The sequence below is a fragment of the Ptychodera flava genome, chromosome 15, assembly GCF_041260155.1.
Source record: "Ptychodera flava strain L36383 chromosome 15, AS_Pfla_20210202, whole genome shotgun sequence".
NCBI lineage: Eukaryota > Metazoa > Hemichordata > Enteropneusta > Ptychoderidae > Ptychodera > Ptychodera flava.
This window is the reverse complement of record NC_091942.1, coordinates 33,725,127-33,750,866: the sequence shown is the minus strand read 5'-3', so window position 1 is coordinate 33,750,866 and position 25,740 is coordinate 33,725,127. Positions and strand designations below refer to the sequence as shown.

The window sequence follows — 25,740 nt, the reverse complement described above, 5'->3', positions numbered from 1 at the left end:
AGTATGTGGAAAAATAGATGTACAGATAGGGAGATATAATAGAGATAAACTACTACAAGTGTATAAAGATTTGTTCAGAAAATACATGATATGTTATGAAAAGAAATATAACTATTGTGTCGTTGATAGAAATCAAAGATTGTTGCATTAACAAAGTTATTTTCCATAGCCATTCAGAGAGACTATTGGCTTGGCATGGCTATGTACACAGCTGTCTCAGCCAATCACTACACTTTGCTTCATTTGCACAACACATTCCACCAATCACATCCTTTGTCTCATACACCCGTGGCCACTTTAGTGTTGATTAAGCCTGTCTGGTGCAAGCAGAAATTCTGTTTGTATAAACGAAACAAAGTGGTGATCGGTGTAATAAATGTAAGGTTCACTATCGGCACCCCACTGTTAGGATTGAGATAACATTCTACTAAAATGTCTCGCCTGCCCAATTCAAATCGATCACAACACTGCACTGTAGACACGCTGTAAGTCTGCACTCCGACAATGAACATCAATAACAACGGTCGCGAATATCATAGGGGCAAATCCTTCAGTGAGGACGTAGCAAGCTTGATTGTTCAAAATATAAGAGATTGTAGTGGCAATCCGGCACCTAGCGAGGTACCACGAGGAGCTTACAAAGAAACAAGCAAGCGTTTTAAGATAAGCGTGGAGGGAGCCAGAAAAGTTTGGAAGAGATGTACATGTATCAGGACAAGTTCCCTTCAACAGGGATGAGAAAAGTGTCGTTCATGGTTACACACGTGTGAATACATGTACATGTAAAATACTACCCCGACTGTACTTTACTCTTACCTTTTCTCTCGTACCAAGTGAAATTGGAGTACGTTTATTCACGGTTTGTAGGAAAGAAACATGGCTTAGTGCAAGTGAATGTTTATTTCTAAAGTTTTGCAGTCAAGACGGGCAATGTTTGTAATTTAATCGCTAACATTTTCAAAGTGGCATTTTCTCAATTCCGCGTCTGTACAAAGTCTGAACACGACACTTGCGATACATGCTGTAGTATCGTTGGTATTCATTCACTGCAATATTGAAGTCGACACAAAATGTGTGATGTTCTCTAACACTGACTACATTTGAAACACGTGGATTTTAGCAGATACTGAGTACTGGTAGGGCAAATGCTGTGTTCAACATCATTTGTATACAGTGTATTTTATAATCACTCCCTAATTTCAGGCTAATCGGCGTGTCCACGGGGTACGGATAGTAAGATCATTATCACCACTGATACAGGGTAACGTAACCATTTTATCACCCTTCTGCAGACAGAATTTCTGCTTGTACCAGACAGGCTTGATCAACACTAAAGTGGCCACGGGTGTATATACTGGCAACATCTCTTCACATTTCATCACTTCCATCCTATCTTCAGCAATGTGAGAATTGTCATATTGACTGATATCAGTTACAGTAAACATCACTTGACAACATATCATGTAAAGTCTGCGAAATTGCTCAACTTAAAGCAGATATAAATCACAGACAGCATAGAAATCACTGATGCTACGGTCAAGTTTCCGCAAGTATGTACCAAGTAGTGTATTTTCTTGCAAAACAACTTTGACATAGATACTGTTGAAAACATCTTTTCTAACTTCCATTGTACAATGGTTTCATCTTTCATACTGTACTTACCTTGTATGTTGTGAAGAACAATTGGTATTGATTAAATGTCCGTCTGCAAGACAAAAATAGAGATATTCAATTTGCTGTCAATGCAACTGGATGTTACAATACATTCATTACACTTACATATGCTTTTGTGCACAACTGAATTGGGAAATATCCATAATTTGAATGGCCAATAACTATAATTTTGAATAATGCATTCCAAATTGTTCATTTATTATGAATCGGAAATATTTTTAGTTCTCCAACAAGCATGTTGAAACAAAATATTAGCCTTGCTGACACAATGCACTGTCTACCGGTACAATGTAAAATGTTATTGTTGACAGTTGAATTCTTGTCTGGAATTCACTTGTTAACAATGACGCTGAACATTGCACACATACAGGCTTGGTGGACAAGATTAGCAATTGCCAATGAAAGCATAATTTTGTTTGGAACCAGTACTTGTATTTACAGGCACAACGAAAATGCTACAAGATACACCGAAAGTTATCATTTGAGCTAATGGAGCTGAAACTATCGGACAGGAAATTGAAGATTTACTGCTAGTGTATTTCTGTTCCACTGGAACTCCACACTTCTCTAAATGCATGTTAAGGCAAAATAAATGTAATTGGGGTCTCTGGGTCCCGCTTTATTTATGTACACAGGGCTCCCGCTACCTATTCGCCAATTCGCCAAATGCGAAAGAAAGTTAAAAATGACTACAAAAATTCCTGTTTGGCTAATGTAGTGGCTATTGAATTCTTAGACCTCCTCAACAGAAAACTCAGTACAGCTAACAATAAAATGTTGTAAGATGTTGAAACAGTTTACCCTCCTTCCTACAAAGTTGCAATGTATTTAAACAGTTTAATCTCATTTCTACAAAGTTACAAATTCTCTGGTACATAAAACAAACACTGTTGCTGTTGGATACTACAATACATCATGACCATAACATCCATGAATACACTGAGGCCTGCTTTGCTTCTGTGAGTCCTGGGTCGTCCTTGAGTCTATCAAAAGTTTTACCTTCTTTGCTGTATCAAAATTTGGCCTGCAACTACTCAGTTTGATGGAAAAACCACAATTTCAAAGGAAACTTTCACAAACGGAGCCATAATACAAAGGAAAAGGAAAAATCTGAGGTTTTCTGAAAGGTCAAGTCTGGGTCATCTCATCATGTGATGTCATGCATGAAGACCCCCTAATTACACAATTATGGCTCCCAAGAAACCACCTAGGATGGTCCAATAGGTGAAAGGTAATTTTGCTGCCTTCCAATTTAAATGGCATTCAGCTTGACTGACTCCCATTCGGCCTACTTTCAAACTGCTATAATTTATACAAGAAATTATGTGATTCTGAATGATTTTAATATTTTTGTAGATTCCACCAGTTTAATGATCTAGAAGTAAGTGCCAATTTAAATGGCATTCAGCTTGACTGACTCCCATTCGGCCTACTTTCAAACTGCTATAACTTATACAAGAAATTATGTGATTCTGAATGATTTTAATATTTTGTAGATTCCACCAATTTAATGATCTAGAAGTGAACATCATCAGACATTTCTTGATGATATCAAAATATCAAATGGAAATATATCTGGGCTAAATTTTATCATAATCATTAAAACAATGAAAAATGAACATATATCGTTGTGTCTTGTTTTACAAGAGTTTTGTTTGGCCCAGCCCTTTTTGTCTCAGAAAAGTACTTATACTCAAGATGCTATTTCAGCCTGCTTGGATCACAACAATGACATACAAGTAAAACCAGGGCCTTAAATACCACAATAATCGTATCTACACTGCCATTGTGCTATACCATAAATGTTGTCTTCTGCATGGAAAATTGTTTACTTGTGTGGCTCAAACATTTAGGTTATGGAAGACTGCATAAATTTGCCACAAGAGAAGACTGTAACTTATGACAAGCTATCATACTGTGAATCACTGAATGTGGCAGAAATATTCAATCTGTACCTCTTGTAATATACACTTAACATTGCTACCAGATTTTTAGAATTCAATTGCTACCTAATTTTATTTCTGGTGTTTAAAGTTTACCACCAAACAGGATTTCTATCCCTGAAAAGTCATAAAAACACAGATTATAAATGCAAAAACTAAACAAAAATTTCTTTAATGTAAAAACCATCATGAACATCATACAAAACATCTTGATTTGTAAAATTAGGGATCCTGAATGACGAGAAAGCTGTTGCCACACTTGAGATCATAAACTGGCTAAAAGTTACTCAAAATGGCTAAAAGATTTTTATTTGGCTAATGAGTTGGCTACTCATTTTGGTGACTTAGGGGGAGCCCTGGTACATATGTGAAGGAAGAATTTACATTTATCGTGAAAGTCTGGAACTGCTTATGGTTATTTTGTTTTCACTCTTCTGTGATTATTTTGACTTGTAATCAGAATTAATGCAGCTGTATGGGGAGGTCAAAGTTTAATGATACTGTATATTTCTGTATATTTCAAAATAGGCAATGTCTGTAACAACAATGAAACCTATCCATTTTCTGTTTTCCGTTTGGTTGGCCAGACTTCCCTGATTAAACAAAGTTAGTGCAGTGTACCGAACAGAGCAAGAATCACTTCAACCATGCACACACAGCTTGATTGGTTAATTGCATCCACACTAACGAGTAAATGTACTGATCTACTGATATATCCTATGCCAAGAACTACACGGGTAGATGAAATTTCAAACTGACTCAGTCTTTCATTGCAACTTGACAAATTGAGCTTGGACGGTAATCTTGCTACAATTTATATACGAAGTCTTGCTGCTTGTCACATTCCAAACAGAAGTAATTGACCAAGTACATGTAAGTTGTTCAGCAAAGGTTTTAAAAAAGAGTCATTTCGATATTTGAACAGCAATTTTTTTACAGCACACCTCATCCATAACCGCTTTGTAATTTGGCAATTACCGTAATCGTCTGAGTATAAGCCCCTGCTCGTGTATAAGCCCCCTACTGATTTCAGAGGATTTTAGAAAATGCATTACATCCGTGTATAAGCCCCTACCCTAGTGTAACTCAAATACAGAAAGGTTAGGAGAGTATATTTGGTCATTTAACTTGGCAAAATTACTTTTAGATAATAAAGAAACCATTAAATGATGTTAAAACAATGGGAAACTGGAGTTCCCTTGACAGCATCGTAAGGAAAATGACACGTTTTCCCAGTACTATCTTGATTCTTTGACCCTACTCACCCCCGTCGCCTAAATAGAATAGTCTCACTCACGTCGGCCATTGTTCATTTTCATGCACAGCCACGATGTTTTCATGCTTGAAACATGCAGTTTCTTTTGTTTGAAGCAATTATCCTTTCATTTGTGAAGACTTTTCCTGGTGACTATTACAATTTTCACTGCTAAGTTGTTGTTTTCACAAGATGTAGACAGTTTGATACTGGAATATTGAGTTGCCTTTCCGTGTAAGCAATGCATGCCTGTTCACATTACTGTTGATCAGCAGCATACATGACGTCTTTGTTTCAAGTTTGGGGGTTTTTTGACGCTGAATTTCACCAAAATGTCACTTCTGTGTTCAGAGATTGTACAATCAGTTTCTTTGGATGTGTAAGTCGATTTTGAAAGCGATAGAAAGATCGAGTGGTGTTGAAAAAAATCGTGCATAAAATTAGCATAAATTATGCGTCCATGCCAGATAACATGGGGTTGCTCGAGTATAAGCCCCTCCCCTAGTTTTACAGCTGTTTAGTGTTGCCGAACCGGGGGCTTATACTCGGACGAGTACGGTAACAGTCATTTTGGATTTATCCTTTCAGCACTTTTATACATAAAGAGTCAGTTACCAGTTCAAGATTTTGAAGACGTTAAACTTACAGTAAATACTAAGATGGGTCACAGTCAGGTCAAACGTCACCAAGATAGGTTTGAAAACATTATCAACATCTCTTACAGAGACGAAAACTGGATGAGGTTTGTTACAATGATGTCCCATATTACAGCCAAATGGAACCAAGGCTGGCAGTATAATTGTGGCACTACACGGTCATCTTACAACAGCTGAGAAAAACTGCTACTTACAAAATTTTTCTGAATAAACAGGATCGTCTCCATCTGTGAAGACATAGGTCTGCAATATAAACAGAAGAGATTATATTTTTAATTTTCTTCATTTATAAAGGTTTGGATACACAAAATATCTAGTATGTATTAAATAATTGTACATGTACTGAATGTTGATTTGTCTGTAGCATATTCTAGATATATGTCTTATGCACACATACCTGTATCTATTGCAATAAGGTAAGCACCAAGGTGGATTGTCAGTAAAAACTTGTGGTGTACTTGTACAATGCACTGTACCGGTACATGTAAATAGCGCCCCCGCTGGCACGTCAACTACTCAAAACAGTAAAGTTCCTAGCATTTTTTGATATATTTGGGCATGAAAATGTCAACAATGAGATGTGTATGACTGGAAATTTCACTATTAAGGCGTTGTTTGGGACTTGGCATACTAACATATTTGTGCGATGAGTGCTAATATATCTATTGAAATTCTTGGATGGGATTTTCTTTCCTTAATCTTTAATGATAGTGAATGCATCAATCAGACTGTAGGGAAATATGAAATCAGTGACAAACAGTACTAAGGTAGTACATGCTTTGATAATGAAAGACTTAAATTTTTCCTCAAACTTTCCTCAATGAAACTTTTTAACCATTGTCTTACCGAATCAAGAATACAATTCGGGGGACACCGTGCAAACTTTGGTACCAGAGAAACAAATTACCTAACAGTTGAAATTCCAAATGGCTGCCATGCCTGTGCTAACTCTCTGGGAAAATATAAACTTCTATATTTTTGAAAAACTAAGATGGTGAATATTTTCCTTAATCCAAGAGCTTTAAAATGAGCCCCCAAAAGTGGTAGATCAGAAAAGAATTGTAAAAATTTGAGAGTTCAAATAGCTATCCAGAGGCGCATGCTACCTTTAACTGGAACTGAAATATCTTTCTCAGAGTGATAACCAATGCGTATCTTCACTACAGCAGAGAATGTATGTCTGTCTTGACTTCAAACATGATTTTACTGCTGGGGATAATCCTAATTTGTTTGTCCCTGTAAACCGATAGCCTATTGAAAGTACAGAGGCAGTAAAGTGTCAGACACCAGATTTAAAGCATGCCAACCCGGCGGAAGGCAAAATGGTTCACTTTTGAACAGGAAGTCCACGCCGCAAACACCAGCCATAAACTTTTGAAGAGAGGGATATGCCAGGTCACGTAGCCTAACCCTACTTAAACACTCAATATCTGATGACCGCTTGGCATCATTCTGCCAGTGGATGACGCATTCACCAGTTACACAGGTGATTAACCACAGCTAGCTCCTTCACTAAATCCCCCTCCACCCTCAGTCAGGAATTCAAACACTCCGTGACAATGTTGAAAATCCCCTACTCTGTTGCATCTGATTTCATGCCACTAACAAACAATGACTAATTTCCTTGAAAACTTTTCTCTTTCAACAAACAAGAACAAAGGACTCAAGCCAGGGATTTTAATTGTAAACGGAAGCTGGTCCTTTCATGAATGGTAAAAGTTAATGGATAGTTAAAACTGCCAGGCTTTGTTGAGTAATTGCACCTGTCTAACGCAGTCACGACTTCCATACTTTGAGACTGGAATTTTGTTGCGGCAGCTGAACTGGGTGAGTTATTTCATTGATACAGATTGATGTTGGTTGAGTCACTGGACCATGGTACAAGTATCATTCCTGGTTCCGTACCACTTGCCATGTGGATGACACATGCATTCCATGGCACAGTAATCATGGCCCACAGTGTTTTCATAATCAGTCTGCTTTGTCATTTTAACATCTACAAATTCCTTTCGAATACTTTCTTTCCACTCAACAAATTTCAGTTTCAGAAAACGGGACAAATAAATGCATTTGACTGATAAAGCTCAGCTTTACTGATTGTGTTTTGAGTGAAGTAATATATATATTTTGCAAAACTTGCATAAAATGGAAATTAGAAATTATAAAAATTTCAGAGGAAGAAATTCATGGCAAATGCATTTCTACAATTACTTTTTCTGAGTTTGTAAATTTTTTTATTTACATGTGAATTACATTAATTCCTTACGCTGCTTGGTGTAACTGTGAAGTCGTAACCTGGGTGACTAAATATAATGGTTGTTTAATTAAACATAAATTATTGGCTGATATAGACTCATTGGCAGTATTCAACCATAACAGAACTTACTGACTAGGCCAGCGTAAGAAAATTTTTAGTTATGTGTCCACTCAAAATTCTGAAAAGTAGATAAGGGGTTCAAAAAAAAAAACACACACACACAAATTTAATACAAAATCAATATGCCAATATCTGATAGTTTTTTTCATAACACCTGCTCATTCCTACAACTACATGTATGTGTTTCTAGAGGATAAAATTTTACTACACCACACTCGTCAGTGGTTGAATTAAAAGGATTTTATTGCAATGTAAAAGTAATGGCTTGGTTTTTCAACAGAATATCGCCATCAGTGAAATATTCTGCAAGAAAGTTTGTATTTTTTTTTTCCTGGCAAACTCTAAAAACTTCCACTTGAGTACACGCAAAACAAAAAATTTACTTACAGTGGCCTTAGCCACAAGTAGAGATGTAGATGGCACATGTATATTTCTTTCTGAGGTACCAATGTTAATATTTTACAAAAATGCCACTTCTCAGTACAGTTTGCACATTGCATGTTAATACAATTGAACACCAGAATTTATTTATCTTTAAACTAAGCGCATGTGTCAGGTCTCTGTGGTAACAAATTCTTGGAAATTACACCATACTTAGCTCTGTCTAGATTATCACATGGTATACACTAATTCACTCATTGATCACAGTGGCACTACTGTGCAGTAATTACCATTTCCCATCTCAGCTGATCTTCATAAGAACCTCACCACAGTGGACAGTTGATGAATACACTGTACTTATGTAGGATATTTTTTCCCTGTCATTTTAGATTTATTGGTAGCCAAAGATCAGCCATGTGATATCCTGTTTGCTTCTTTTTCATTTTCATCTCTTCCCTAAGGTCAGCTGAACTCCCCAGGGAGCAGGACTGAGGTCATGAGGATGTGAAAGGTCAGCCAGCTGTCTGGGGGTCGGGGTATTTTGATTTGCCATGAAATTCCAATGATAAATAATAATTTTTTTTTGTCATCAAGTCTGCCAACTGTTCACATTTATCATGGCAGGTCACAAATGTCACATGCACAACCAATAAAGAATGGCAGAATGGTTTTACTGCAGCGATTGAATGTCATACCTTCATCAGTACATCAAACAAACAAAAACATTTCTCTTGGAACTTAGAAGAATAATATTTGATTTCAATGACGCTGGTTTTCCAAGTTATCAGCGATACCAGATCTCAGTATAGCAAAGCATCAAGTAAATGGCTCCTCTGTGGGTAATGTATACATCAATTGTACTTTAAGAGCACCCATCTTATGCTGATGACATTATACGCACTGTATGGGACAATCCTATTTTGAGTGAGTGTTTCTAAAATGTAATTTCAAAAGGATTTTACAAACATGATGATGATGAACATAAATGAAAATTTGATCAAAGTGTCAGCTATTGTCCCTTGGGCTCAAAGCCCTACATACAGGTATAAATAAAACCAATACCTTTCAATCAATAGAATTATTCTAATAGCTTCCCTTATTAATATAAGTGCTCCTATTAAAATATTTAGTGAGTGGTTTCCTAAAATTAATCTGTTCAAAAATTATTTTATCCATTTAACAGGAAAATAAACTCCATCTGTGTACATTACACATATGAAATATGTCCACACATTCTTTCAAAGTTTCATGTATTAATAGAGTCTCTATATCACTTTATATATTGGAAATACAGCAATTATTGCATGAAAACAAGTGGTATACCATACTGTACAGTAATGGCAGGCTAGCAATGCATATTATATTCCATTAGTATTGTTACAGCCTACTGTCAAAGGAAATGTGTGTTGAATTTTATAAAATTACTGATAAATACATGCAAATTAATATTGTCCAATTCCATATATCCTAAAAATGTATGCATGAGTGAAAATTACATGTAGATGAATCTGTATGTATTGTGCAATAAGGCAGTTTTGACAGACTATATTATTTTCTATTAGAATTCTGCATTTGAAACTCAGGCAGGCGGAAATTGTAATTATACATTTGCAATTGGGCACATACATACATATAATTGGAAAGATTAACTCAATTTTTTCAATTTGGGATTATTAGACAAAATATTTACGTGAAAACTCTGCAGGGAAAACAAAAAGTAGCACTATGAAATTTACTGCATGAAAGTCTTGTTCTGGCAGGGTTTTCAAACTTTAGAGGATTTAAAGGTAAAATGAGCAGATATTATACACTCTATGCATGAATAGTATTTGTTTAATACATGTGAAATGACACGGCTAAGAGTGGATTACAATGCAATGCCCAGGCCTACCAAACTTTCCTGATTACGGTTGAGAAACAAATCTCAAAAGCACAAAAGGTAAACCCATCCTTAACTAAATACGAGAGCCATTAAAGACTTGTGAGAAAACACTGAAGGGATAAGACACACATTCATTATCAGATAAGAGAATGGAATCGCAGTCTGTGTTTACGATTTATCTTCTCAAGACCATTTGCAGACATTATGTTGTACTTTAAAAAGAACATTATTCCCACTAATGCCATCCATGTCAGGATTATCACACTTTCAAAGAGACTTGCAGATCAAGAAATCCGGAGTTAAAAACTTGACATTGACAAGCATATTAAATAATTCACTTGGCTGAACTCAGTGATACTACGGGTATAAAGAAGTATTATGCCATAGTATTTTAGCAGGATGCATGTTTTTAAAACCAGTGAATAAGCACCACATAGGACAGTGGATGTCACTTTTAAAATGTAGAATCTACTTTACAGATTGAATGAACAGCTTATTGTTCAACTAGTACTGGGACAGGGGGTCCCTAACAGAATAAATCTTTTCCATTGGGTTCCATAAGTACCTGGACATACCATGCCTTTCTTTAGTGAATACCTCAATGTTTAATGATTATGAATTCGCTCATTAAAAGATGAATGGTTTTAAAGGGATTTACTGCTACATTTCATTGCAAAAGTATTTATGTAGAATGCACCGCAGGGACATACCGGTATATTAAGACTGAAACTTTTACGATTCTGATCGACCACTTGAGTGCGGTCATTTTTTAAACTCTTGTAGTAAGAAAAATTTCAATTGTCCCAGTTTTCTGAAAACCGAAATTTTTAATTTTCCCCATGGAGTTAACACAGGGATGGCCACCATTTTGAATTTTAAATATCGGTATAAAATGTTAGGTATAGTTATTTGTTTTTCTAATTCTAAACTTTGTACGGTGACCCCCGATTTTTATTCTTGATTTGGTAAGAGAATGGTTGAAGATTTCATTGAGGAAAGTATCAGAAAAAGTTGAAGTCTTTCACTTTCAAGGCCCATGCTACCTTAAAGAGGCTCACTCCAATATTAGAATTTCAATGTACATGTCTTGAGTGAATCCATAATCATATCAATGGCTCTTGTTAGGACTAGACTTCCAACTCATACACACAACTTTGTTACCAGTGTGTACATGTACTTATTTACACACAATACCGGTATACAGGAAACATTTGTTGGAATTTTTCCACCAGGATTGCTATCATAATTGTTTCCAGTATTTGGGGGAGGGGAGGGGGTTGTGTGGAAGTAGTGGGTACATGGACTTGCATGTGACAACAGTGATCCCTCTAAACATTTCACCCCATTCATGTATCTGCCATAGAAAATGCAAGGCTTACTCTTGTCAATCATGAATTTCAAGGGTGTCACTGAATATGTCAACAGCCAGAATATGACTTGAATAATGATGAAAATCAGACATGGAAATAAAAAGATAATTGACTATTCTAAATGTCACACATTCAATGATTGACATGCTTTATAGTTTTTGAAAACACTGTCCCTGTGCCAGGGACAGTGTTTTCAAATTATATTCAGTTATATTCAAATCAGATGATTGTACTAGGTGAAGTCCAATTACAGCTACAGTGTATATATAGACATCAACTCAGTGATCTAATTCTACGCACTAATTTTGCTTGTTTGAAGTACTGTCAAAATACACCACAACTGATCATTTCAAAAAGACTAGGAATGATCAGACTTGGTTGGTCATAGAGACAGACTGGTCGATAAAATAGCAGCAGTGTACGGAAATTAGAAACAAATTATCGCACACTTTGACAGACAATGAAGACATCTAAAACACTGCAATTTGCATCCTTTAGTTTAAGTATTGCAGGAACTTCACAGCATCATGGAACATTCCAGTACTTCCAACAATTTTTTATCCTCTTGTGTAAAAGCCATGTCAGGTCATCAATGTTTATCCTAACTGTCAGGAGATGAATAATTTTACCTTCTTATAGGTGGCCCGCATTTTTTTTTGTCCTATCCATTGTTCTCATGCACTGTCTTTCCGTATCTAATGGTTCCCCCTACATTGTAAAGTGTTGAATTAACTCTCTTCATGCACCAGTAATTAAATTACATTTGTACATGTGAATCAGAGCTGGATGTTTGACTTTGGGACAGAGTTGCACAAGGTAAAATTATGAACGATGATATAAAATAAAGGCTTGGTAAATTCACTTGCTATTTTACAATGCTTAGTGATACTGATATCATCTGAATGAGAATTCTTGTCACAGGTGAAAACACCCCTCCTTGCCCTTCAATGCTTGTCACTTTGGGAACACTAAAAAGCAGGCTATCTTTCTTGGCTTGTTCAACTTGTTCAAGTTTTACACTTTTCTGCCTGTATTTTCCAGCAACTGTCGCACAACAGTGGAATTTCAAACCATGGTTTCCATCACATTGGCTTCCCAGCATCTCCACGCATTGTACTCATCAATACGTTGTACAAGTATATATCACTGTTTGAGCAGAGCAAACCAAATATTTGTAGGACATAAACGGCTGTTCTGAAAACTCAAGAAAGCTGGCATGTCTCCAACATTCGACAGTTGATCTGAAGATTTTTTGAATGAGGCCATTTAGAATGGTGTAATGACACAGAGACAAAGCCTACTTGTAAACATAGATACAAGGCAAATGCACAAGGAGTTACATGTTCATAACAAGTAACAGGTGCTGCACTGTGGTTTCAGGACACACTTGATGAAAGACACTTCAGTCTATGGTAGGTCTAGACAACTGGGCTGTGGAGTGACTGAAAGAAAGCACCACCAGACATTGTTTAACTTACCACATTGCACAGGTTACAAACTATTAAAGCACTTTATTGATCTAACCAGTAAAAGTACTAAAATCACATTAAATGCAAATCATCCTAACTGACAAATGTAAGAATGATTGTTCCTTTTATAACTGTAACAGTAACAACTTCCTACAAAGGGCTTGGTTTCCGCTGAGTTTCCTCCATTGGCCAAAACCACTCCCCCTTGAAATGACAAAATATCCTGGAAATATGTAATCCTATCCTTCAACTTCCATGCAGCTCACATACTGACGATGAAAACTAAAAGAGTCAGTGAGTCTATCAGTCACCTCTTTGTTTTCTTGTTGGTTCTGTGTACAGGGGTTCTGTATTGGTGCAATGAAGTTTATCAACCATGTACCTGTACCGAATATTTCTCTTTGTGGACTCCCGAACCTGATTACAATAAACCTGAAGCATACACTGTAAATATACCTCCCCACTGCGGTGTTATCGCTTAGCACATGTACATAGCTCACTTGTCAGGCATACGTTCATCTCATACTCATCTTTGGCATTCACATATTTTCCCACGTGAGGCTGGCATTTATGTATTTGTGTATTTGCCCGCGTGAAGGCGGTGATATTTTCCAACACATGGAAGGGATTAAAGGCTCATAGCCATCACGGATCCTCAACCAAATTTTCCGTCAACTTTTGTCAAGTACCCGCATTAGGTATGCCATGTACCCGTGAGAAGATCAACAAAGGATGTTCACTGTAATATTAACAGCTTTTCAAAGTGAGGGAGAGGTCACCTCACCACACCTTACACATTGGATTGTTTGGAATAACACAATGTCAACATTACAGGACATTTCTTTTTTCAACAGGGACCCCCCATTGACAGAAAACACAAAATATTTACCTTGAGAAATGGTCCTTCCACAAACCACTTCAAAGCATTTGTAAAGTGGCTGTAAAGTTTAAGATGTCCATGATCAAAGGACATTTGCATGCATCTAGGTTACGGTGTACAATGCTATGGTAGGTACTACAGGGTGATGAAAACTGGCAGTTTGATAGGGTGTGACAGTAGGATGAGATTTAAACATCACATCAATACATATTAAAGTATTAAATATCCATATAGACAAATTCTATTCATCAAGTAATGATTAATGTTGGTCGACTATTGTCAAAAAAAGTATGCTAAATTTGGTAAAAAGTTTAACTTCAAAGTTTTTTGTTGCCATGACTACCAGCATAGACAAAGCCTATTTTCTTTGGTCCTGGTGGGAATACTATTTGATTTTGATTTCAGCCATTAAGCTGTAATACATAGTACTTAGTGAATAAAATGGGACTCCATGAATGTGTGTTGATGTTCTGTGTCAAACTCAATGGAAGACCAACACAAACCAGTCTAAATGGCCATTATCAAAGAGACTGGCATCAAACATGTCGCTGAGTGAATGGCCAAAAGGCTTTGTATTGGCTGTACGCTTGCCAAACAGTGATGTGCAACTAAAGTTGAGTTTGGTGAGAGGATATGCCCCTAGCTCAGCCAAAGTGACAATGCCAAACGTCACAAAACTACTGACCTACTAGCATGGTACCTGTCATCCACACACAACTGTTCCAGCTTGGCACAATTCTGATGAGAAATTGTAATTCTGCTTGATTGCTAGAGCAAATCTAGATATGTACAAAAAGTCAAACGGAGTGGCATTGGGTCATTGTTGAGTCCTGTCAATGAAAAACAACATATTCTTTAGAATGATAAGCCCGACTGTGGGGTCTGCTTTATCTCTCTGTTGCTTGGAACTTACATTTTCACTGCAACTCGTTCAAATATTTTGAGAGTAAAATTTTATTTATTGTCATTGCAATAACAACTCTATCATACCAAAATAAATGACATTTGTCAAGTATTTAATTTTGAAATGTTATCGCTGAAATGAAACACATGGAAAAGTCCTTCCAGTTGTGTTTCGAGTCTCCATTTGGTAAAGCTGTGCTTTCACCTCTGACCTTGCTGTATCTCTAACTTGCCATATGTTGTCATATGTACTTTGGCATGTTTCGCTTGGACACCCTCCACGTACCAATGGTGCTCTTTTCAAGACGTTTTATTTTCCACAAACAATGGCCTGTACACTTTAGAAGGATGCACACAAACCGCTTTGATACTGACATATGGAATATGCAGACTGGGGGGACACAATTGGCCATGAACCTGTCGTAAACTAACTCTGTTGTGAAAGCTGAGGCAGTGTGGAGTCACTGGAACAAGGGCGTCCTAGGCCATACCTACATGTACATAAATACAAATACATGTCGGTGTAACTGTGTAAATCAAACTTGCCTAAATAAATATTGTCTGCTTGTAATTCTTACCAGTTGAAAGACAAATGACATCAATTACTGAAGTGATTACAATGCTGATCACCTCAATTTAAATCGATAGTTTTGTTAATGAGTTGACATTTCTATTCATAATGTACTGCATATACTGAAGTCTCTATCCACATGTGGGTATGTACGTATAAATCACGGCTAAATATAGGAATCAAAATGATACATGTATTTACTGAGAAAAAACTGCCTCTCATAAAATGTACAGGTACCCCCTGATTAAGATGTACATTGTACAATACTCATTATTATTTTACAGAAAAAAAAGCAAAACTACTGGTAAATTCATCAAAAGTAAAAGTTTTAAGGTTTATACCGTACATGTAGGTCAATTGGGGAATTGTGTAGGTGGGACATTGAGTCTGTAAGTTTCATATCTGGTCTAAATTTCATTTTTCAAAAACTTAAGACAAAGAAAAGTTGATTTAATAAGCACATTACAGTTTATACAATGTACATGTAGTTGCATAGGAGTGCAGGTTTGATGCTAAGCTTTTGAAATCATTTTTTTTCACATTGTGCTTTTTGATAAAATACTCCATACTCGTGTTGAAAGGAGGTCTATATTACCGGTACTGCTGTTGTCACTGGACAAGGTAAAAAGTAACATGGCTTACTTAAAACAGTGTTTTACAGGTTTTATTTTTGTATTACAACTTACAAGGTATTCATACATGTTTTTAATCGTAATCCATAGCTGGCTGTTAAAGTACAGTCCCCCCACTGTGTGCCAGAGGGACTGTAATCAAGGTGATGAATGCTTTAGACGGCAAGTTGCCCACAACAATGGTGGTCTACGGTTGACAATCTGACTGCTGTGCCCAGCAGACGTCTCTCGCTGGTATTGTGTAATGATACACACACGTCTAGGGATGCAGATGTATGCACAGGAGTGTGTCTATGCCCTGTCAGATGCACGGCTAGAACAGAGGACAACCACAGTAGAATAACAGGGTTGACTCGCTTCAATGAAATCACTAAATAGGTACCGTCACCTCTTGTTCGGATTCAACTGACCCTTGTTCATGTAAACCGGAAAGCCAATTGAAAAGGCACAAAACCGGCCTGCTGCAGTGCTTTCCATCCAACAGAGAGGGACTTGAGTACAACAAGGAAAGTACATGCAGTGAGCGCGTTGGAGTTATTAAAACAGGCCCGGCTGTGTGTGGGACAGCTTGCTGGCACAACCATCCTAATTATCAATTAGATTTGTTTTCTGTTACTGATCCAGCCCACTGAGTAGGCAGATCTATGCCCTTTGCTTGTCAACAGAAAGTCAGACTTGAAATAATAAATTTTGTTTTAAGAGAAGGAGAGACGTAATTAAAGAGCAAGTACACAGGCATGTGGATGCTTCCGTAGCATGAGTTCAGGACCACTGTGTGATTTAGACCATGCATGGTGTGCATCTCATATTGGCCAAGAACAAAGTTGACATACCAAAGATTATCTTGACTGGGTGAGAAAACAAAAGTGAAATGAAAGAGATTTTCACATAATCAGCAAGCAGAGTGTATCACCCAAACGCTAATGCGTTTATTACTATAGACTGTAGGGTCTATGCTGTAACCACGGTAACCTGGCTGTAACCATTGACTGTAGAGCTGTTTCTCTAGGGTCTACGATCTTACTGCACTCATTTGCAAGTCATCATGTACAGCAGAAAAAGATAGCTCTCAAAATGGTTGTTTTACTGTATCAAAAGGTTTGCTGTTCAGACTTGGGTCACTGACAAAGAGAAACTGATACTTTCATAAAAGCACAATTCATTTCACTTCACTTTGTGTACGAACACTTTGCCTGTTAGCGCATCCAGCACTGTAACGAGCAGTTTCACATGATATTCCAAAATGCAAAAGCCTTTCCCACTCAACCAATAAGCAGTATTTCTCTGCTGATCACTCATTTTCTGGGGCAAACATTGACACACATTTGTAAATAGATCCATACGCACTCTACATCTTACACAATTGCGAACAGTATATGTATGATCCACATGCTGTCTGTACCAGTATGCCGACATCTAAATATGGGCTGGAATAATTTCATGTTGGAAAGGGTCTGGAATGTAAATATTAAGTGAGTGGAGTATTCCAACAGGAATTTATCTGCAGGGCAGTATTCAGAAAATGGTAACTGATGAAATTGTCAACCATATAAGGAAACTTTATCGCACAGCAGTGTTGGAAATAATTATTGGTTGACTTGATTTGATTATTTGATTACAAAGATAAACTACTGCAGCAAGTACTGCTATTTTCATTGATTATGCTGAAATATATACTTGTGCATATGCGTCCTGCACACTTTTGACATACTTGGTATATGTTTGATAGTTTCAATAATCTTTTTACCAAATTGCATGTCCAGGTTGCGATCACACTACAAGTTTTGTTGAACTTATTAACAGACAAATAAAAATTCCACCAAAGAGAAATTTGAAATTGTTTTAAATTACATGTATGCAGGTTATCAGCAGCGTGATTAAGACCGAACTGTCCCCAGGCAATGACCTTTGACCTCATAGGCTCAGCATGTGAAAGTTCATTTTGAAACCCCACTCCATAATCTAACAAAAGTTACATGTACCTCCTTTCTTAACCTCTTTCTCCCAAGTGGTATTTATTTCTTTGGTTTGTCTATGGACCCTGGTAGAAAGAGGCTTAAAACAAGATTTAGTAAAACTCTTTCTTGCATCTCTTTGAAGTCTATGTGTACATGTATCTCATTGCATAAATTTAAAATCAGAATAACATGTAAAATAAAGAAAAGTTTCCCCCTGTGCTTATGCTTACACCATCCAGTTTAATTTGTAATATCTATTGATCACAAGGTGAGAAATTCTTATTCTTACTTGTGAAGGATCAAGTACTTCAGAGGCTACAAGGTTGATGAGAGGGAAAGCACAAAAGTGTGTGACAGATCTGAATAGTCAGGCCTGTGGTCACAGTTTTAACAAACTACCGGTATATCAAATCAGTCAGAATAATGTCTTCGGTCTCAGAGGATCTAGGAGCTTGTTGGCTGGGGAGATTCAGATATACAAGTAAGGTATAAGAATTTATCGATCATGCTCTTTACATGTCCAGTACACCCAAGGCAATAGGAAAATGTTGTGTTCTGGTTTGATGACTGTGCAAGGACCTGAACAAGGATCAACACCAAGACAAGGCTGTGTATTTGAATGTCAAATAATTAATGGGAAGGTCTGCACCATTAGCTGTTACTTTCTGTCCGGAGGGAAGGTATCAGACACAAAGCAGATCCCTCGGAGAACCCCTGGGAAAGGCATCAGTCATGTACACAGATACACTGCAGGATATGGGAAAAACATCTCAAGCTGTTAAGTTCTGAAGAAGAAAAGGAAGCTAAAAGTGAATAGTTTAATATTTGACTGAGCTACGGTACATCGGTCAATGTTGATGAGACACTACATTGGCATGGCCATTCTACTAGAACTAGACTGTTAAATGGTACTTTGTGAATAAATCCTTTTATCCTTGGGGACTGTTCTTTGTTCTTATCATTGCATTAGCAGAAACCACCGACTCCCTAAAGACACACAGCATTAATTTATGAGCAGTACCGAGAGTTTCCCACAGTTTTGAGATAGCTGGATAGAGCAAGTGTTACCAGACGATGAATGGAATTTCCATTAATGGCACGGAGTAAGGCCGGGAATTCTGTCTGAAGATAACTAAGTGTAGGGATAAATTGATGCAAAGTATTCACACTGGATTATCGATACCTGCTTTTCAATCAGTTGAAGTAACTTGATGATGCTGAAGACACATTTTGAAAGATAAGCTGTGAGTCTTAATCTAGTACCTTAGAACCTGCTCTATTTTGCAAGTTTGCACACTTTGTGTACTGTTCTATAGGAAACTGCATGGGCACGTATTTTCTGCCCCGAGTGGGTTCTCAGAGCTTTCACACATATGGCTAGAATCTTTACTGGTATGCAAGTTCATCATTCTGATGATCTCCTTGCATAAATTTTGCTCTGATTTTTCAATCACTTATATGATTACTCGTCGGAAGTCTTACAAAAATTCAAGTGTCTGACTTTGCAGATGGGCATCCACAAGCTAGTTTTGTAAAGGGGCTATGTACAGAACATGTGTGGTCTGAATCAGACACAGTGAAGAGAAACTGATATTTTCTTATCAGCTTGCCAAATGTACATTTGCCATATTGCGGTGTGAGGCATTTCACTGGTTCATCATGCATGACTTGGTGAGAACACCACATACATAGTAAATTGTAATGTCAGTATAGACACACATAGAACAGACCATAGATAGCATTGACGCGGGCATTACTGTAGTGTACATGTGTACTGCACAACAACAAATTCTGCACAGCGATCAGTCTTGGCTGTTCCAATGAGCGGCCATGCTTCATCAATTAGAGTCTACTTCAATCTTTGTCCCAAACATGCGACAAAGCTGATCTGAACTCCAAATCCACGCATGAACATTTGTTCTTACATGCAATACCCTGTGGCTAGTAAAACAGTTGACCTTTTGCCCAGAAACCACAAAAATTAACAATGAATGCAGTCATCAGCGACAGATAAATAAACCTAGAGGCACCATGTACTGCACAATGAACTGACAAGCATAGCTACGTTGTTATTTTTGTCATGCAGCTTTGGGCAGGCAATTTAGTTCAACTATTGTCTGAATCCGATGCGTCAATGCTAGCATGGTCAAAACACTGGTACATCAAGTATTGTTTGAATTCAATTTCATTCCACACATCACTACGGACACATGGGTACAGTACAGTATTTATACAATATCGTATACAGGTACATGTAGTTGGCTTCATTTAAATATGTGCCAGTGAAAATTTGAAAGGCAAAAATGAATTATGGTTTCGCATCTCGCTGGCACACAGAGAACACCACAGCTGTACATGTACAGGTTGTATGCACGTGAGAAATCCTGAATTGGCATGGGCATCCTACATGTCCTTATACCAGTAGATGTTTACTGTGCTTCAAAGAATATATTGACTGGTAGAATATAAACAAGGAGTTGAATATAGAATTAAGATCACATGTATTTACATGTATCTATGTTGTACCAGGTATATTATGACAGGTGTTCACATTGTTGAGTGTACGTGCATTGTGAAAAGAAAGAAGGCCCTATACCGGTACATTTCCTTACAAACAACAATCTGAGTATTAAGGTAGTAATTGCCTAAAAAGAGAATGAAGTTTTCCTCTAACTTTCCTACATGAAAGTTTCAACCATTCTCTTACCAAATCAAGGAAAAAAAAATTGTGGGTCACTGTGCAGTTTGGTCCTAGAGAGACAAATTACCAAACATTTACTGATAATTCAACTTTGAAATAGCCGCCTTCCCTGGCCCTGTGATAAAGGGATACAGTCTTCGGAACTGTGCTCAAAGGTCGTATGGGACCCATACGACCTATGTAAACACTGTATCCAAGGTACGATGGTGATTGATGAAAGTTAAAACATGTCTGTCATAAAATACATCGAATAATCTAAATGTTGTAGCTATGATGATAAGTTGGATCTAGATATCGCGCACGAAATACATTTTTTGTGAACAAGAAACTCGCACAGTCGCAGTTCCACAACTATGGGGAAAAATTACATTATTTTGATTTTCGCAAAACTGACATGGTGAAATTTTTTCTTACTCCAAAAGCTTTAAAATGCACCCCAACAAGTGGTAGATCATAAAAGAACTGTAAAAGTTTGAAATTCCAAGTATCTGTCCCCAAGGAGCATTCTAAATTGAGTTAAGTATCATTCAAGATTTTAATCGACTGGGCTTCACACTGTCTTTTGAAAAAAATTCCTCTTATAACATCCAGCAGGAATGAAAATGCAACGGAAAGTAAATAACACACTGTCGAGCCTGTACAGACATTGATGTCGTGTTCAAAGTGACAAAGTCAAATTCTCATTGCCAATCAACACCTGTTGACCATGCATGTGAATTTCAATGCATTGCACTGGTAATTTCAATATTTTCTCACACCTACATGTACAAAAGCAGGCACCACAGGTGTGACTTTATTATGACAATTTGTAATTGATCTGAGTGATGCTGGAATGTCAGACGACCACTGCAGGCCAGAATGTCAGACGACCACTGCAGGCCATGCTGACAAGCTATACATGTACTGTGTACACATTGCATTGGCGTATGATGGATTGCTGTTAGTTGATTAAACAATGATAAGTACATGTATGTTATTAATAGATGATGAAAAATCCGCTCAAGTGAAAATTTCCATTCTATGTAATTAACTGGCAATCATACATGAAAAGGTGCCTTAGAATGAGGAAGTTAATTTGACCAGCACTGCTATTCAATGTACGATAATGTACATAGTAATATCTATACACCTCTATAGATAAATACAAAAGCTAATTTGGAAGCTAACCAAAAATAATTGTTGTGTCAGTCTCCAAGGAGTAACCCTTCCAAGTTTTCATTGCCTGCAATGCACATGTAAAATCTATCTTTTCAGTACTACAGTTTTTTGAAACATCAGCGGTTTTTCAATATTTATAGATATAGCTGGACAGACCCTAAGAAAATATTTATCCATTGATTTGACGCCATGTTTCAATTTTGATCAAATATTTGGGGTTAACATGCCGCTTTATACAAATGATAACCGATGATCTGTCATCACTGTTTTCATTGTGATCGATTGCCATCAAATGTAGTTTTCATCTCCAGGCTGTGTTTTTGGATTGCATCCATACAAATCCATCACATAGTGTAAATTCCAAGAACAGGTCCTCAGTGTCATACTGGTAATTATGACCATTGTAGCATTTTTTTAGATATCAATAAATGAGCTCAGTCTCAACTTTAACAGTACCATGTTCTGCAGGATGAAGGGTAGAAGTGCTGACACATATAATGCTTTTCCATTCATTCCAGCAAAGATCCTTTGCTGGTGCTGTGCATACTGTATGTGCATTTTTTATCAAAACTGAAAATTGTTAAGCGTAGAATAAATAGAATAACTTATTTTCAAGGGAGCAAATGTTATCAAGGTATTAAATCACATATAAAGAGCTAGTTTACATAATGTTCATAATCAAAAATTTATTATCAAGGTATTAAATCACATATAAAGAGCTAGTTTACATAATGTTCATAATCAAAAATTTATCATTTCCCCCTGTTATCATCATCAGGATAAGCTGCATACAAAAACACCTACTGTAGCTCTGCATGGCAGGGCTGTGTGTTACAAGGTACTCCTCCCACCAAAGGCCTGCTGACCGCCATAGGCTAAACTGTTGACTCCACATCAGTTTTGTGGAGGAAGGTTTGCGCATTGAATCCAATCTTTCGTTGATCTTTGTTTTTAAGTACAACGACCTCAGCTGCAGTAGTAAACTTATGCACAGCCCATTTTTCTGTTTTTAAGCGCGGATCCTGTAACCCATCATATCCACTGCCATTGCAATGTGGGGATTGTTCTTAAAAATGTCGACAGACACACCTTTCTCACTTCATATGTCAGAATGGCACACAAATTAAATGGATGTGTTTTACCTTGACGTTCTAGTGCCATACATGTGTTAAAGTTTAGTATCTGCATCAGTGGGAGGATACTAAATTTTACTGGTCAATAAATGTAGCTATGTATTCATAAAATGTGATTCTTACGTGCACAAACAATTTATCTTGTATTTGAGATCTTTGTTTGTTTTTGCAAGTTGTTTTTTGAACACATGATGTATCGGGCAACAAACAGCAAATATTTTACGGCTAAAGAATCATGGGCCATAGTTAGCATTTATCTGAATGTGTACTCTGTACTGTACTGCCTTGGCCTTGAAAATTTCTTGAAGGAATTTGAATTATATGTACTGTACATCTTCAGGTCTGTAAATACATTTAGAAAAGCAAAAGTGACATTATTGATGCAAGCCATCTCACAGTTTGTCAAATAACCACAGTTACATGTATATTGCATTTTGTAAGTACTATATACATGTGCATGTACATTCACAATCATGTGTGATGTACATATACATGTATACAAGTAGTATTTGTGTGAAAGTATTTAAAATTGACGAAAATGCAGATGAAAGGCAAGGAGGCAAAATGGAGCTGCACAACATAAGAAGTAATTTTAATATCAAATGCAATGTAACACGGTTATTAGTAACGTATGATGTGATGTCTACTATATGAGTAGATCTGAACAACGAGACACATAAAGCTGCTCTCATCTAACAAATGAAAGTAAATATGTAACAATAGTATGTCATGCAAAGCTTGCTAGTAAGATGGTATATAGAGTCTATACACATTAGAAATGGTTCTTGATAATGCAGGTCTACGGTACTCAGGTAGATTGTTAAATCAAGGGACTTTGTAAAAACTTGATGGCTTGCTTGAAAGTTTTTTTTTCTGTACCGCCTTTCTTGCAAGCAATGCTATCTGTATGATGCCAGGAAAGTGATGTGAATTCCCTACATGTACATGTATGAATTCCTGTCAAAAATGATCATCATGATATACATCATACATGTGCAATTGATAAAAGTGAGGTACATGTACAATGTATGTCTGTGTGGGTGGATATATTCTCAATGGCATGACTTAAACCTCTTAATGTCTAAAGTGAAACTTCATGAAGCATACTTGGTCATCTCTGGCTATTCCATCATAATTAAGAACACTCTGACTAAACTGTCGGACATACCGGTATGGACTCCAAAGTAGCTAGTCCTATGACAGTAGCACTGGGTCAAATCACCAGAGGTACCGTTACTTGCAAAGGCTACACATTGAAGTCATTGAGGATAACCCTAGAATCACATTAAGATTCTTGAATTTCAAACCATATTGTATTTCAGTTTCCAACCATCAGCTCTTTTGCTGACAAACATGGTCATATTGGGGCAAACCTCCTGGCACACGACTAATAAAACTTTAATATCCACAGCTGACAAGAAATTCCTTGATATCAGATTTCACAAAATTTTGACAGCCAACACAGCTGAGACCCCTGACTTCATTTCCCAATTTCAATGACAAGCTTGTCGATGGCAACACCACCAACTGGACCTGGTGTGATGAATTTGAAAAATTCAGCTGACATCAAGACCATTGTTGAAATATTAAGGATGTCAGCATGACACATCCAGTATTTCCCTTTCATCTTTTTCAACCGGTAAAATTTGCAATATTGTTATGAGGACAATATGAGTTATCACATATGTAGATTCACACGCCTGTTTAAAGCTATGGGGAAAAGCGCCCTCACATCCGTGCACTTTTTTTACATATCACGCCCTGGCTCAGTGCCCATATTTTGATGAACACGTCGAATTCTGGGCCTACTTTTGTATTTAGAAAGTTTTACTGTAAACAATAGAGTGCGAGATTCAACAGTTGTAGTGACAGGCACACTGTGTCCGAATATGGGCAATCATATGCATTTCAGAACTAGCTTCATTCTGGTTACTACGCGCGTTGCTATCAGTAAACGTTCCATTCACAAACAAATACAGCATGAGATTCGAACATCTCCTCGTATGGGCGACAGTGATGCAGCCATAGCTTCTGAAAAATTTACAAAAATGGCAATACATGTGTGATATGACACATATTTTTATTTCTGAATGTTTGCACAATGTTTTTAACTACATATTTATTATTCTATGAGACATGTGATAAAACCTTTGCGGCCCTGATACTGGTATTGCAGACCTTGGTTGTACAGCATACCAGCTCTTGCACACTCAGGCCCTTCTGCCATACCAGCTTGGTCCACAAAACCAGTACAAGGGCTGTACAGTTTATAGAAATTTCAACTGCCATTTGTCGCTTTTCAGCATTTGCATAGAATAATACGTAATACTTTACTGTGTGCCGCAATCAACAGAAATAAATAACAAAGTTGGCAATTTCTTGTGAAACACATATCTTTTTTTCACTTTATATGACGTCAAGTTTTGTGCAAAGTTTGTCAATGTATCAATGATAAAAACCCACATGATACATGTACAACACTTGAATTTCCATGTGCTAACATTTGTCTAAATACCAACATTTCAACTGAGCTACATACAGTGTACCGGTATACCTGATCTAGGCAATCAGGTTTGTTTTCTTGTCATTTTAATAATGCCCTGGGAATTGTAATCTTGTATTTTGGAAATATTCAAATTTGGTCTACCCTAATTTCAATAAATTGTCACTCATATATACCTATATCTCACTATCCCTGTATTATGGGAGGACAATTTCTACTTTCACAAGAAATAACTCTAAGGTCAAAGGTTAACACCCATTGATTTTTTTATACTTTTTTGAACAGTTATTAATG

The 25,740-nt window shown here is 37.0% G+C and overlaps 1 protein-coding gene across 1 annotated transcript in view; it reads right to left on the bottom strand.

Annotated features, from left to right (window-relative positions):
- Positions 1-25,740, bottom strand: part of LOC139151957 (beta-1,3-N-acetylglucosaminyltransferase lunatic fringe-like) — a 50,815-nt gene that overhangs the window by 8,278 nt on the left and 16,797 nt on the right. The window contains exons 2-3 of the mRNA XM_070725019.1: positions 5,723-5,771; positions 1,663-1,705 (exon numbers count right to left, since the gene is read on the bottom strand). Of these exons, the coding sequence (XP_070581120.1) occupies positions 1,663-1,705; positions 5,723-5,771 (92 nt within the window). The remainder of the gene's footprint in view (positions 1-1,662; positions 1,706-5,722; positions 5,772-25,740) is intronic.